This window comes from Marmota monax, unplaced genomic scaffold (assembly GCF_021218885.2).
Source record: "Marmota monax isolate L192 unplaced genomic scaffold, Marmota_monax_Labrador192_F-V1.1 WCK01_AAM20220418_F8-fsc00212, whole genome shotgun sequence".
NCBI classification, from domain to species: Eukaryota; Metazoa; Chordata; class Mammalia; order Rodentia; family Sciuridae; genus Marmota; species Marmota monax.
In genome coordinates, this window is record NW_026692413.1 from 784740 (window position 1) to 801373 (window position 16634).

A 16634-nucleotide genomic window follows, 5' to 3' on the forward strand; every position below is an offset into this window, starting at 1 on the left:
TGGGAGGAGGATGCAAAGAATATGTGGATAAAAGGTAAGAAAATGCACAACTGATGATTTATAGAGTTTAGTAGGGTTAATTGGGGAGAGTTGTTGTAACTGAGAGCTGGGATAGAATGGTCTATATATGCCTCTTTGAAAGAACAAATATGGAGTTTAGATTTTACCCTTTAAATCAGCAATTCTCAAAATTATGGTACTTGAGTGTCACCCTGAAGCTGTTAATTTGAAATTCAAATATATTTGCTCCAGCTTTAAAAATCTGTGGAAAAATTCAGGAATATAAATATTTAATAAGCACTCTAGATGAGTGTGAGGAATGTGGTTTTCCTACACCACAGAGTGATAAACTTCGTGTTGCAGGCTGTGTAGACTCGTTTAAGCTTATGTTTTAGAAACATCATTCTAATGCTACTTATTTGCCCATTAAAATTACTAAGGGTGGTATCTAGATATCATATTTTTTATTACTTAGGTGATTCCAATTTTTAGCCAAAAATAGCAGCACAAATGTAGCAGTAGTGTGGAAGGCAGATATTTTAATAACAAAACTGGAAATTAATTAAGATATCATTAAAAGAATGTGGGCAAGAGTAATAAAGATATGAACAAAAACAATGGCTAGACAGCTGGAAAACTTAAAGGTAAATGAAATATTAATACCAGTTCACCTAAGGGTTGATGGAGTGAGGGCATGAGTGATATTAAGGATGACATTTAAGTTTCTCAGTTGGATCTTGAGTGGATTGGTTTGCCTGTCAACAAGAGAAGAACTACTTGAGGAGAAAGAGTTTTGCAAAAAAAAAATCTGCCATTTTATAGCAGAGGTGGGGGCAAAGGGGAGGTGACCTAAAATTGTTTTTAGTACTAGTACCAGATTTTAGTGTGTAAAAAATTCATCTGCTAGGAATGCTGGTGCAAGCCTATAATCCCAGTGAACCAGTAGGCTAAGGCAGAAAAATTACAAGTTGGAGGACAGCCTCAGAAACTTAGCAAGATCTTGCCTAAAAATGAATACATATAAATAAAAATATCTGTGAATATAGCTCAGTGAAAAAAATTCCCCAGTCTTCCATCCCCAGTATAAAAATAATCACTTGAAGATATTTTTAATTACATAAATTCCTACTTCCTCTATCTTCTTTTTTAGGAAGACTTGGAATATTATTTGATGCTTTTTTCTCCTTTTTCCTTTTTTAAAAATCACATCAGTACAGTCTATAATCCTCTGCTAATTGTACTGATAAGCATTTTTAAACATAAAGTTGAAAGCCAATTGAAAATTGTACTAAAATCTACTTCATGCTTATAAATGGATAACTACTAGTGACCTTTAAAATTTGATGCTAATAGATATTTATTTTTTATTTTTTTAAAAATATTTTTTAGTTGTCAATGGACCTTTATTTTATTTATTTATATGTGGTGCTGAGGATCGAACCCAGAGCCTCACACATGCTAGGCAAGTGCTCAACCACTGAGCCACACCCCCAGCTCAGTTTTTTTATAGTTAAATAAAATGTTCACAGAGTAACAAAGAAATTATTTAATGCACCCTTGAAATGGAACCAGTCCATGTATTAAAGTGATTAATTAAACAGATCTATGAAGTATATGTAGAACCGTCTTAGTAAACATCTCAGCATAACTGCCCGTTCATTCCATCTTCAGGAATTTCAGAATCTCTTTGTTTTCCTTTGCCTTGTGGAACATTTCGAAATCCTAAAACCAAAACAAAACAAAAATAAAATTAACTTGTAACATCAGTGATAATAATTCTCAATTATGACCCCATTAAACTCAAGTGTCCACGTTAAGTCTGCCTAGGCTTTGCAAACCTCTGCTAGTTAAGTTAGATGAAAAATTTCTCCAGAATAGGACTTATTTCATATTATGATGTATGATGAAAAATACTGATATAATTATCTTCAAACAAGCTTCATGATATATTTTCTTTTCTTATTTTCTTTTGGAAGTACTAGTGATTGAATCCAGGGGTGCTTAGCAACTGAACAACAGCCCCAACTCTTTTAAATTTTGAGACAAGGTCTCACTAAATTACTAAGGGCCTCACCATGTTACTGACACTGGCCTCAAAATTGTGATTCTCCTGACTCAGCCTCCTGAGTCGCTGGGATTACAGGTGTACGCCACCCGCCTAGATGTTATTTTATTTTTATTTCTTGATGATTACCATTCTGACTGGAGTGAGATAAATCTCAGTGTTGTTTTTTTTTAAATATTTATTTGTTTAGATTTAGGTGGACACAATATTTTATTTTTATGTTGTGCTGAGGATTGAACCTAGTGCCTTATGCATGGTAGGTGAGCACTCTACCTCTGAGCCACAACCCAGCCCTCAGTGTTGTTTTGATATGCATTTTCCCTTATTGCTAATAATGTTGAACAATTTTCATATATGTGTTGGTCATTTGCTGCAATTATAGGCATGTGCTACCATGCCCAGCTATATTTTCCTTTTGTAATAATCTTTTCTTCATAAAATAAAAATTGCCTTGCTTTCAGGAACTTAATTAAATTATTCTATAGCTGGGGAAATCTAACCCTCTTACCCTGTACATATACATTTTCTCTTGTATATGACTTTAAGATATGAAATGAAAATAGAATAAAAATGGATATTCACTCTTACTCCACAATAGTCTTGGCCATTGAATATTTGAGGTGGTAGAGCCTTAGGTGTGGAAACCTTCATCCTCATTTCTTGGAGTACTTTCAAACTGATAGAAATATCTATTAATTCATACTGTACTTTGTAAGCATCTAAAATTCTGATAACTTCTTCTTGTCTCTGCTTTACCTAGATAGAAATATAGAAAGAAAGATGTTAATAAGTTGAATCAATTGGTCCCAATATTTTTTCCCCTTCCTTGTCCATTATGTTATAGAACAGGAATAGCTATTAATGGTACAAAGCCTGATTGTGAAACAAATTAGGGATTCTTGTAAATATTTTGAAACAAAGTTAAGTATTGTTCTTGTGAAGTTTATATGTTTGTATGTGTGTGTGTGTGTGTGTATGTATATGTGTGTGTGTATATATATATATATATAAACACATTACATATAGTATATATGTCATATAAACATTTAATATATGCATGTGTATATATGTGTATACACATGTTTGTGTATATGTATATACATAGATAGATGTGCAACAAACTGTACATGGCACCATTCACAGTTGCCACAAGTGTAAACACTGTACTGATGCAGTATTAAATCATAACTGCATAAAATTAGCCACAATACATTCTATACAACTATATTAATTTTGTAGCCATCTACTGTTCCTATTTCAATGAGCTCTTATGTTTGGAGTATGTGCTTTAAAAATCTAAGGTGAGTCTATGTGATGCTAATCATCTCTGCATGTGCAGTTCCTCTCTTCAGTTAATTGCACCATTCAGTAAAAAGTGATCTTTCCTGGTTCTCATGTACTTTCAACATATATAATATATAACATTCAAAATGTGTACTATTCAACTGTATACTTTATTGGTAAGGTTTCTGGTCTTGAGGAATCAAAAGTTAAATTGCAGATTTTCGACTGTGGGGGTAAGACTGATCTCTGCTCTCCTAACACCTCCCAGCCTCCCAGAATTGTTCAATTGTCAACTGTATATAAGAAAATTATAGTGTCTGTGGGGGTTGAAAATCTCTTATGGATTGTAAATATTTACCAGATTGATTTCACACTGTATTTTAAGCTGTTAAGAACATTCTGCTAATAGTTGAGGCAGGCTTTTGCACTCGTTCGTGCTTTAATTTATACTAGTATCTATGGCAGTTCTGGATAGGAAATGGACATGATACCACATTTTAATACTGAGGGAAACATACTAAAAGTTACAAATCACAGAGACTAAATCAGAGAGGCAATCCAAAGGATTAAAAACATAAATACATGAACGGATTACTATTTATAAGTAAGTGAGTATATCAAGGTGGTCACTTCTTACTCTGTCCTTTCATATGAACTGTTAAATTCGTATCATCTGCTAATAGGTAAAATTTCAAGAGTTGGTTATTTTTTAAAATATTTTTAGGTATTTATGGACCTTTATTGATTGATTGATTGGTTTATTTTTAAAAAAAATGTTTTTAGTTGTCAATGGACCATTTTATTTATTTATATGCAGTGCTGAGAATCGAACCCAGTGCCTCACATGTGCTAGGCAAGCACTCTACCTCTGAGCCACAACCCCAGCCCCAAAAGTTGGTTATTTTTTAAATGTATTTAATAGCCATATTTAAAAAAAACCTACAACATAAATCTTAGGTAAAGGTTAAGGTTACTACATTTTCATGTGACAAACTTGGTCAATTTTGTCAAATAAAATCTGTAATGAAAGAAAACATGTGAAAGCAATCTGACAAACCCAAACCCAGCTTATTCAAGTGGGATTTCTATGAAAGTGCATGTCAGTAGGCTTTTTGTTTGATGACTTGAAATGGTAATCCTGCCATGCTTAGAAAACTGTGACTATATCCAATGGATAATGGAGAAAATTCTGAAATTCTAAAATGCAGCATTTCTAATTTCTAAGGCTCATTAGTTTTTTAAAACTGAGAAGTCATATTACATGACATTTGAGTCACATTTTTATACTAATTTTTCAAAACCTTTTCAGAGGAACCCATTAGAATAGGGTTGCCTAGAGCAGTGCTATTCTGTGTGTGATTCACAGACTAGCAGCATCAGCATTAGTCCACCTCAAATCTACAGTGTCAGAATTTCTGGGGGTGGGTCCTAGGAAAAATTTAACAAACCCTCCAGATGATTGTTATCTACAGTATGTCATGGGACAAGAGTTCAGTGGGTGATCTACTGAATTCATTGTGGTTCTTACTCCAAATCATTCCCTCTTACAGTTACTAAACTCAATAACATTAATTACAATGCTAAAAAGAAAAACCTAGTAAAATAGCCCACAGGTTTCTTTTTTTAAATCTGCTCATTTTTATTCTTGTGGGTTAGTATACAGGCGAAAACACTAAACTACCAGACCAGGTTTTATGCAAAATCAGCCTCCTCTTTCAAGACTGAATCAATCTCATTCCTCCTGCAAATATGGAGTTTGACACACAGAATGATTGTGGTGAAGCTATGTCAACCATTTATAATCAATTCCAAATTCCTCAGTTTTCATTTTTGTCTAAAAAAATCGTAGAAGGAGGTTCTTGGCCATATATTGGTCATTCTATAGTTGTGCTGCCTAATGTGATAACCACTAGTCACATGTGACTATCATGGAATGAAATGTGGCTACTCCAAAATGAGATGTACTATATGTAGTATTTGCACAATTCATAGTAAATTTGAAGACCATATAAAAAATAATATATAATATTTGCATTTCTTATATTGATTACATGTTGCAATAATGGTATTTGGATATTTTGTGTTAAACATATTAAAGTTAATCTCACCTGTTTTTTAAATAGCTACTAAAATTTCAAGTTACATATATGGCTTTCATTATATTTCTGTTGCGCAGTTCCATTCTATAATATTTCCTACATTCTGGTTAAAAGAAGTCATTTAAATTTCAATTCATCTAAGAAACGTCTGATCTATGCAAATACATTTACTTATTAGAAATTGACAGTTTTTAGGGGAAGACAATGGAATGAATCTGACATAACTTTCTTATGTACATATATGAATGTTACACAGTGGATCTCACCATCTTGTACATCCACAAACCTGGGGTCTTAATTAGAATAAGATATACTGCATGCTTGTATAATTATATTAAAAGGGACTCTACTGATATGTATAACTTAAAAAAATAAGAAGTCGACAGTTTGGCAGGGTGTAGTGGTGCACCCTGTAGTCCCAGCGACTGGGGAAGCTAAGGCAGGAGGTCACAAATTGGAGGTCTCTGTAATTTAGTGAGAACCACAGCAACTTAGTGAGACTCTGCCTCAAATTTTTTTAAAATATTTTTTTTAGTTATCAATAGACCTTTATTTTATTTATTTATATGGTGTGCTGAGAATCGAACCCAGTGCCTCACACATGGTAGGCAAGCACTCTACCACTGAGACACCACCCCTGCCCCTGCGTCAAATTAAAAAAAAAGAGTGGGGATATAGCTCAGTGGTTAAAACACCCCTGAGTTCAATACCCAGTACTTAATAGTGATAATAATAATAATAATAATAATAATAATAATAAATAAGAGTTTGTCTCATTTGGGTTCTCTTCTCTGAGGAGTTTAGGTGTTCATTCACTGTCATTTTCCCTCTCCCTTCCTAAATAGAGTTCTTTATTTCTACCATTTGAAATACAGGTAAAATTATTGAAGGTCCTTGAGGTGGTTGAATTCAAGATACCAGTAACTTCCCATGTCAGTCAGTTCTTAGAGCTCAATCTGTATGAGAGAGTTAATCACATTATCTGTCCTTCTGTGCACCGCCCACCTCCCAAAGCCTAGAAAGTATGGAGTTGAGAGGAAAGGAAGAAAGGTTATGTAAAGTATTAGCAAAATTTTGAAGTTTCCAACTAGAATGTCTTCACTCTAGTCTCTCCCGCTCCCGCCCTGGCGCTGAGGCCCTTTTCTTCCTACTCACCTCCCTAGAGCCTGACACGCTGGTATAATAGACTTTAATGGAATTCATTGTTTCCACGCAGGGTACTTTTGTAGGAGTAATAAGAAGTTAACTACTTCACGGCTACTTCCCTCAGCTCAGCTTGGCTTCAGTAGTCTGAACACCCAAGTAGTCCGAACCTCCAAGCGGGTTTCTAAGGGCCAGTAGCCCTTGGGCTCGGGATTGGCTGGAAAACAAGAGCCCCTGTGGCGCATGCTAGCTCCCATTCTGAGGAAAGCGGGTTCCTGGTGACCAGAGAGCGGAAGCCCCCACCGGCAGGCGGGGAGGAGGGCTGGACTCCCAGAAGTGATAAACACTAGCTAAGTCCTCTTTTATCTCCTCATTTGAGAGGCCCTGGAGAGGAGGAGCGGGAAGTGTAAAATGCATTCTCAGGCCCAGCATGCTTTCCATTTCCCTCCGCCCTGCTTGGAAAAGGAGGCTAGGCAAGCGGGAACTTTTCTGTAGGCTACTAAAGCTGCGTAAAAAATACGGAGTCACCCGAGACTGAAAGTATTCCAAATGCAATGTACTGCGTGGAAAAAAAACACAAATAAAACTTGTGTTGTTTGAGTTTAAAGAGAAAGAACAAACGGTACTCGTCGGGAGGTGACCATCATATCAACATTATCTTTTCTCTTTGCCCAGGGAGCTTCCTGTTTTCTGTCTCTTACCTGCCCCCCCCCCCAGCCCTCCGCCCTTCTTGAGAACGTGATTTGCAGCCCTCCTTTTCCTTCTGGGAGTCAATTTTTTAGTTTGTGCTATACCAGGTGCAATATTCCCTGCCTCTCCTAACACTTTTTCTCTTTTCCTCTTCTGTAAAAAGATGACCTCTTGCTTAAATGTTGACTTCCTTTTCAATATATTCTTAACTCATTTTCCAGTTAATCTTTTTCAGTAGTGGAGTGTAGTAATATTTTGGGTGTTTCCCAAAAGTGGGTAGATGATAATGGAAATTAAGAGCGAAGGACCAAAGAACTGCTCAGCCCCAGCTCCCGAGTTAGGCAAATTCATATTCTATGGTTCTCCCACTTAATTACTATGGATTTGGGGCAGATTACTTACTTACTTCCTGTCAGTATCTCTGTGGTTAAAATGAGTATGGTCATACCTACCTACCAATATCCTTGTCAGGATCAAATGAATTAAGTTTGTGAAAGTGTTTGGCACACCATTTAAATAGTAGTTCAGAAAATGGTAATAATAATTATTAATGATAATAATTGCTAGACACATTCAGAACACATCAGTGAACAACAACAACAAAAAAAAACCTACTTTTGCCTTCAAGTAACTCACAGAGTAAAACCTAACAAAAGAAGGTAAATATAGAGAAAACTAAAGGAGACTAGTGGGTCAAGGCAGGCAGCCCTGAATAATTGAGAGCTGAACTACAACCTGAAGGATGTATAGTCTGCAGGGAATTTAGAAGAACAAAGGACTTTTTGGTAGAGAGAGGAGTCATGAAAAAAATGGCAATTGTAGCTTTGGAAGCAAGTAGAGAAATAAAAGGGAGGCTGAGGAGGTAAACTGGGAAAATCAACAGAGGTTTTCTGATTTCATGTTGGATTTTAGTTTTATTTTATTTTATATTATTTAATAATATTTTCAAAGTTGTTTCCTGTTGTGCCAAATTGTGGATAATCATAACTTGTAGATCTTCTGTGAAGATTAAATGTAAAACGTTTGTAAGAATCTTTCACTTTGAGGCATGTCATAAGTTGTATCAACTTGTATTAATCAATGGATGATAGAAGCCTTTGAAAATTTTAGCAGTTTTTCATGAAAGGCAGACCAATTTTACATGTTAATTTGATTAGAAGAGGGCCAGACTGGAAGCATTTGCAGCAATCCAAGAACTAAAGATCATGGCAGTTGTGAAAGGCAGAGCTTTTAAGACAGGACATCCAATACAACTTGGATCAGCTGGATGTAGGGGTCAGCAAGGCAAAAAAACAATGAAGGAGTATAATGTAGGAGGAATTAGACATCTCCATTTCCTTTTAATATTCTGTTGTAATACTATGTGTAAGAAATCAATTTTTTAAATTGTTTGTATTATCTTTCTCATGTGGATTGTAACATATTTCCTCAGTTCAAGATAAGCCATTCCCTTGGCTCCAATTAATGCACTATTACTTGTAAGAGAATAACTTGACAGCTTAAAATAAAAAATTTGATTGGTATGGCCTACAAAGTTAAATTTAACCTACTCTGTAGCATGTTTTTTTGATAATTATTTAAAATGATAAAATACTATGAAACAAAAGCTATATTTATAATTGTAGCCCAAAATATTAACTATGTAAAAATTTTCTTTCTGCTTCTCAGTCTACTTTAGCATTTTATATCTAGATTTACTTATGGCTTTGGAAAACCTTGATAAAGATAACAAATATTTTTCTTGTCATTTGTGTGAATTATTTATTTTTTCAATCATTCACATTGTTGGATAGTAGCTAGCAATGAATAGTGAAATGCATGGAAAGGTCACAAATGTTCTTTAAATTACTTTAGGATCTTTAAACTACTTTCAAAGTGGAAGAGAAAGCAAATAGCAGTTAATTTGTTGAAAACAAATAGCAGGTTAAAAAAAAAGAAGAAGCAGTTGCCCAGGGTTGTGGTTCATGGTAGAGTGCTCACCTAAGCCCTGGGTTTGATCCACAGCACCACAGAAAATAAAGGTATTGTGCCCAACTACAACTAAAAAATAAATATTTTTTTTTAAAAAGAAGCAAAGGGGCTAGTAGGAAAATGTGTTAAAATAAAAGTATTAATGGGAGTAACTCTTTATAGGATCTTTGAGGTTGGTGTGAAGCTAGGAATTATAGCCAGAGGTGTTTCTGTTTGTATGGGAAGTAAGATTACCTTAGTTGTGTGGGTTCAATAAAGTAACTTCTGACCAGTTACTGACTCCAATGTCCACATTAGCATGGGATTGACTTGTAGATGAAGCCCACTAAATAGGATGGCCACCATGACAGTTCCAGAGAGGACCAACTAAGGTCAGAATCTCCACTGCCCTACATGAAAGAGGAGTTGAACACCTGATTGGTGAAGGTTGCTGAAGAGGACCCTAATTCTCCTGGTAAACATCAAACGGTAATAAGGTTAGAGACAGCATTGTGTTGTATGTCATTCTCTGCTTGGAGACAGCCCATTCTCTCTATTGAGAATGCTCCCTGCTTGAGCCTTACTTTCCTTTCACCTCACTTTCACTTATAATAAAGTTCTCTTGCATGGCTTTTGGTGTCTGACTTGAAATTATCTTTCTGGGAATACAAAAAACAAGGTTTGCAGTTCCAGCTCCCTGCTTTCCTGTGACAAAATTATTATGAATACATGCTCATTATATAATAATTCAAATCATATAGAAATACAGGGTCTAAAAATAAAAATATTACTTTACCTGCTTTCTGACATTGAACAACAGTTCTGTTTTTTATGCTTTTCCACCACAATGGTTGTATATATTAAGGCAATGAAAAGGGGGAGAAAGTCAACTCAGCAAGGAAGTTAACCACACAGGCTTTGATATCAGGCTCTACCACTTACATTTGCCTAATATCGGGCAAGTTATCTAACTTCTCTGTGCTTGTTTTCTTATAGGTAAAATGGAAATAATAATATCTGTTTCATATATATATATATATATATATATATATATATATATATATATAATGATGATTAAATTATTATGTGTAAAGTATTTGGAAGTGTTGACACATAGCACAAGCAATTCATGATGGAATCATACTGCATATTCTATTCTGCAAGGTGCATTCTATACAGATAACTAGGAAATATGGTATAGTGATTAACAGCATTGGATATGAATCCATTGCTTGATTCTAATCCTAGTTCTGTTATTTACCTGTTTGTTACCTTCAGCAAGTATATAATCTTTCTCTCTGCTTTTTTTCTGTAAATGGGAATAATAATATCTTGTTTATGTAGTGTATGTAGAATATGTAGAATAACTGGTAGTAATTATTTAATAAATACTTGCTATTAAATCCTTAAAAATTCTCAGATATAAATTAAAGCCACACTGAGATTTCATCACGTTCCAGTTAGAATAAAAATCACCAAAAATACAAATAAATTCTGGCAAGGATATGGAGAAAAATGTGCACTCATACATTGTTGGTGGGACTGCAGATTGGTTCAACTAGTTTGGAAAGCAATATGGAGCTACCTCAAAAGATTAGTAATGGAACTACCATAATACCCCATTATTTCATTCCTTGATATTTATCGCAAATAATGAAAATTAGCATACTATAGTGATACAAGCACATCAATATTTGTAGCAGTACAATTCACAATAGCAAAATTATGGAACCAACACAGGTGCCTATCAAAAAATGAATGGATGAAGAAAATGTTATGGTATATATGAATTCATATGGAATATATGAATGGAATATATAAATGGAATTTAAACAGTCAAAAGGAGGAATGATATTTGGCATTTGCTGGTAAATGGGTGGAACTGAAGAACATTATGCTAAGTGAAATAAGCCAGACTCAGAAAGGGAAGGTTTGAATGTTTTCTTTCATATGTAGAAGCTAGAGCAAAATAACAGAAAAAGAGAGGGGGGAACAATGAAAATAAAAGGAACATCAATGGAGTAGGGGAAGATTATTAAGGGAGAAGGAGAGGGGACAGGAAAAGGGAGGAATTGTCCAATGAAATTGACCAAATTTTGCTATGACTACACCATGTGAATTTCACTTTATCTATAAAGTACCAATTAAAAAACTGTAAATAATTAGAAGGAAGACCAGTGGTGTAGAGGAAGGGGAACAGAGGGAGGAGAAGTAGAGAGAAAGAGGAAGTACTGTAATGGAACAAATTGTATTCCATGCATGTGTGTATTATGTCAAAATTAACCCACTTCAATGTATAATTATGCTGCACTAATAAAAGCAGTTTAATATTCCATGTCCTAGATGTATCATGATTTTTCTACCATTTAAACCATTTTTTGTTTGTTTTGTTCTTTCCACATTTTATTGGTGCATTCAAGTTGTACATAATTATGGAATTTGTTATTACATATTCATACATGCACAAAAAACAATACTATTTTTTGGCCAGTATCACTCCTCAGCTGTGTCATAATTTATTTAACCATGCTCTTATTAATGGCCATTTGGATTATTTCAAATTATTCATTATTACAAAATATGCTGGTACCACTTTTTATTCCATTTAAAAAATGAAAATAACCTTGCCTCTACCTTCATTTACTTGAAGAAAGCTGTTGTTAACATTTTCTGACTCTCAATTTCATTTCCAACTTGAATAAACACTTTCAAGATCCTCTTTTGGTATATGATCATTACCATACCAGACATGTGATCAACCCACATCATTTTCCTATTACTTTGTTTCAGTCGTAGGGTATGAACGGAAAGCAGAAGCATTTTATGTGGTTAAAGCTATCTTTCTGAAATGTTGAGTAGAAGCTGAGAACCAACGACTTTTTTGTGTTTGGAGTGTTGGAACTTTGGAAGACCAAATCTAAAAGTACATTGACATTTTGAAAAGGTAAGTCTAAATTCTAACATATTCCAGCTCATATTACTTTATTTTCTTCCAAAAGTCTTTTAAGTATAAATCAAAGTAGATTTCCTGGGAATATTTATAGTAGACACTATAGACTTGAAAAAGGAAAATTGTGTTTTGAATCAAGTCTACTTTTTCTTTTCATGCCTTAATAAAGTATATGAAATGAAGAAATTCTTCCAGTGGCACTAAAGAACCATGAAAACATTGAAATACCTGCTTATTACTATAAGATTTGAGTCCAAAAGAAGAAAAGGAAAATTAGAAAGAAGCGTAAAGAAAAAAGAAAAAGGGGAAAAAAAGAATGGTAGTGAATTTGAGAAACCTATTTGCATTTATATTATTGAAAAATAAATGGCTGTATTTCTATTCTAAATCAAAAAGTTTGCATGAGTTCAAATAATATGTATTTTCCTACAACTTATGCAATTTAGGTTATAGTAATTTTTCAATGTTATGCTTCAAACAATATTAATTAAAAGAACATGTAAAACCAATGGTATATCTTTGAAAGCAGGCTTTATTTTAAGTAGACTCTTGGAAGAAAAATTGTTGGACATTTTAGTCAATTCTAAATTAATTCTAAATGACAGCTGAATGTAAAAATTATACATTTGTAAACTTGCATTGCACTATATTATATTATCCTTATTGGGGTGATTAGCTTGCCTAGCATTTTGAACTTACATGTTTGATCTCCAGCACCACACACAAATAGTATTATCATGGTTATAAACCTGTGAAGAAGGAAAATAATGTTACTCTTTAACTAATGCAAAAATTGTGAGTAAGAAATAAATTATCCAATAAAAAGTGGTCAATGGTAGTACTGGAACTAAAGCCTCTTTATTCCTAGCTTTATTTTCTATCATTTGAGAAATATTGCCTTCTTTAATTATCTTTTCTTCACATAGGAGATAAATTCTTATTTGATATTGTAATATACATTGCCTTAATGAGTTCTTTTATGTTATAGGAATACTACAGTCTTCCTTTCAGAAAATTTCTTTAACAAAATGCTTGGAGAAGCCTTCCTGATTGAACTCCCATACAAAGAACAGAAATATGCAAAATTTTGCAAACCAGTAACATGTAAGAAGACATCAAATGATGAAAAAGAAACTTGGAAAAATAAACTTTTAGATATAGAAGACAATTCACTTTCCCCACTTAAGAGGGAAAATCAAGAAAAAATTATGAAAGAAAGTTTAAATGAACCAAGTAATGATACAAATAAAATAAAATCTGTGGATGAGCTATCTGCGGTAAAATGCAAAAATACACCTCTTCCAGGAACTGTGTCCATTGCATTGACCATTCCAAAGAGAGAACAACATGATGAAAGACAAGTGGATTTATATCGATCCTGGTCATGTACCAGTATTTGCCAGAATTATCCTGATCTACAGATTGGAGGTGATCATGTGGGGAACATGTATGATTCAGGCTGCTTTGTTGAACACACACATGATGATGTTTCTAATGGTCCCCTTTTACTTTCAGTAGATATACCATTGGGCCATTCTCCTATCATTGAGCCTCTGGAGAAAACACCCACCTCAAAGTTATTGAATGGAGATGAAATTCGAGAAAAAAGTATGCTGTTTCATAAGCAGCCTCTCTCCAATTCTATGCTTAATAGCTATATGGAAAAAAAGGTCGATGAACTCTATAAACAATTTTTGGAAGAAAATCTCACCAGGTGTCGCTCCATAACCAATCTTATAGCTTCCAATCTGCTAATGAACAATATAAATCAGATTAGTCTTCAAATTTCCCAAGAGCAGAACATAGAGGCATCAAAAGCTCGGGAAGCTCTTCTGCACTCTTTAACACTATGTAATCTTCGTAACATTTCCCATGGAAACAGTTCTGAATTTAGCACTCCTAACTTACAAATATCAAACCAGACAAGTAGGGAACTTGTATCACATTTATAGTAGGAATCAACTGTAGATTAATTTGATTAACTTCAGCAAGACTTCAGTAAGAATAGTCTTCTCTGGCTTATCATGTCACATAAAATCTCTTTTGAGGTATGGTTATCATGCTGCTTTAAAAAATGATTTGACTCAGTGTACATTCAAGTTGTTGTAGGAGATAACTATAAGAACTAAGTTTTATGAGTATATTTTCTTACTGTTTTGACATCATTAGTGATTATGTGCTTATCTACAGAGTAGTCACTGGCACACCAAATCAATCAGCTCACTGTCAATCAACTTTATTTACAACAAAAGTGGGATGAGAAGTGCATGTTTGCTCTAAGCTACTGAAAGGACCACTAAAAGCTATTCAGAATGGGACATTTATTTCTGTAAAAAAAGGTTTATAGACATATTAGTAGTGCTTAAATTTTCATTTTATTTCTTAACCCTTTCATTTTATTTCTTACATCCAGGATCCTTTACATTGACAATCAGAATATCCTAGTGAAATTTTACACATATTCATACACACACACATACACATGTTTATGTGTTTATTCATACACACACACACACATATCATATGTTTCATTTCTTGGTGTACTTGAATGCCTATGCAATGAAAAGAAATATACAAAATTTTGCAAACCATTAACATGTAAGAAGATCTCAAATGTTTGGAAAAACAAACTTGTAGATACAGAAGACAATTTACTTCCCCTTTAAGATGGAAAATTATGTTATAATTTATGTCGTATATTATACATAATCAGAATAATATATACTACAAATTATATATCATGATATATAATTTTCACATAAAATTGGAGTATGGGGTCTATTCAAAAATACCTTAAACAAAATTGAATTTAAATAACATTTGAAAGAAAAATGAAAAAAAAGTCTTAAGAAAAATAGTGATTTTGTCAGTGCTGTTTGTTTTAAAACTGTATATTTTGAATTTTCCTGGGATAAGCATCAACTTTGTTACATCAGTATGTTCTTCCTAGTTATTTTCATGGATGGGATGAATTTTTAAAATTTTTTTAAATTGTATGAAAACATACAGTATCCTGGGTTAGAATAAAAGTCAGCAACACAGAATTGAAATTTAGGAATCTGAATTAAATAAATTAACCTTATGGGATAGTATGGTTTATTGCAGACTTGTAAACAAAACTCTGCAGTTAATACTTCACACTTCTCTTAGTGATTATCACACATCTTTGCTTGTTAAATATAGTGGTATGAATTTACACTATGGTTTTTTATGGCTGCATTATATAGTAATAATATTTGTGCATTAGTAATCACTCCTTCCCCTCCAATTATCTCTTTTGTCTTTGATTATATTATATATAGTGTGTCACCAACTCATCATTTTCATTAAATGTCCTTAGATTTTTTCACTTTATTCAAATTTTTATAATATAATAATAAGTATCTTTGATTTATCCTGTTTATCCCTTCATCACTCTTTTCCCCTTCATTTTTTTCATATAATCTCAATTTCTATTTTTCACATGTTTGATTCTGAAATGACAATGGGTAAAATGTTTTGAAAAAAACTGACTCTCATATAGAAACTGAAAATAAGTTTTGTGTATATTTTCTTCTATTTGGTTAAATTTGTATATTTTTAGCACAAGATTTATCAAAATGAGAATGTATTAAAATCTATATTTTCTAAACTGAATTAAATATTGTTAGTCAATAATTTTCTTAGGTACAGTGCCATGTGTTAATATTTGATTTACGAAATGTATCTATTCATAAATAGTGTTGAGACTATATAATACTACATAAAAATGTATTGAGCCAATATCTAATTAAAATGCATATTTATACTCTCAGGTTTAAAATATCCTCCTTTTACCTATACTTATTTCCAACCTCATCAAAATGCTTACTGTATAAAAATACTATGATTAAAATTGGCTAAAATATACTGTAATAATCAAATAAGCAAAGATAATGAGTTTGGTGTTATGTTTTAGTCTGATGTTATACCTGTTAACTTCCTTTTTTTAATGAAATACACATATTAATTTGCAATTTAGCATAGTTTGGGTTTTCTATTTTTCACTATAGGTATCACATTTATGATTATACTTTTATCTTTCAAAAATATATTTGAAATATATGGAATAATGGTTTTATTTCTGTCTCACTGCTGCAGTAGTTGAAAATATTAGTTTATAGTTGTAAAAATTGGAGAATGTGGGCTGGGGTATAACTTCATCATGGAGCACTGTCTTGCACATGTGAGGCACTGAATTTGATCCTCAGCACCACATAAAAGTAAATTAAAAAGTAAAGGTATTGTGTCCAACTACAACTAAAAATATGTATTTTTTAAAAATGTATAACATTAGTGATTCAGCAGTTGAAGAGAATTGCCAGATTTCCACAGGGAAGAAGTTCAAGAGGTTAAGAATGTTGCTTAATACAGTGTTGCTTCCTGCATTTATTGGTCAGTTTAAACTGCATTTCATCTTTGGCCCAGAAAGGGT

General features: G+C 33.2%; 2 protein-coding genes across 4 annotated transcripts; one reads left to right on the forward strand and one right to left on the reverse strand.

Annotated features, from left to right (window-relative positions):
• Positions 1 to 1357: 1357 nt before the first annotated feature.
• On the reverse strand, positions 1358 to 6980 carry LOC124091552 (SH3 domain-binding glutamic acid-rich-like protein 3). Of its 2 annotated transcripts, none has more exons than XM_046442628.2 (3): positions 6604 to 6980; positions 2648 to 2821; positions 1358 to 1722 (listed from the first exon to the last, which is right to left on the reverse strand). In XM_046442628.2, the coding sequence occupies exons 1-3, from the start codon at positions 6649 to 6651 to the stop codon at positions 1657 to 1659; spliced, it is 288 nt and encodes a 95-aa protein (XP_046298584.1). In that variant the 5' UTR covers positions 6652 to 6980; the 3' UTR covers positions 1358 to 1656. The 2 variants fall into 2 exon arrangements, with proteins under 2 accessions (XP_046298584.1, XP_046298585.1); XM_046442629.2 differs by having other exon boundaries at positions 1363 to 1722; positions 2654 to 2821; positions 6604 to 6974.
• A 4708-nt stretch (positions 6981 to 11688) lies between these two features.
• On the forward strand, positions 11689 to 15974 carry LOC124091546 (TLR adapter interacting with SLC15A4 on the lysosome-like). Of its 2 annotated transcripts, XM_046442621.2 has the most exons (3): positions 11689 to 12175; positions 13170 to 13609; positions 13697 to 15974. In XM_046442621.2, exons 2-3 carry the CDS (start codon positions 13210 to 13212, stop codon positions 14131 to 14133), a joined length of 837 nt encoding a protein of 278 aa, XP_046298577.1. In that variant the 5' UTR covers positions 11689 to 12175; positions 13170 to 13209; the 3' UTR covers positions 14134 to 15974. The 2 variants fall into 2 exon arrangements, with proteins under 2 accessions (XP_046298577.1, XP_046298576.1); XM_046442620.2 differs by having other exon boundaries at positions 11702 to 12175; positions 13170 to 15974.
• Positions 15975 to 16634: the final 660 nt, after the last annotated feature.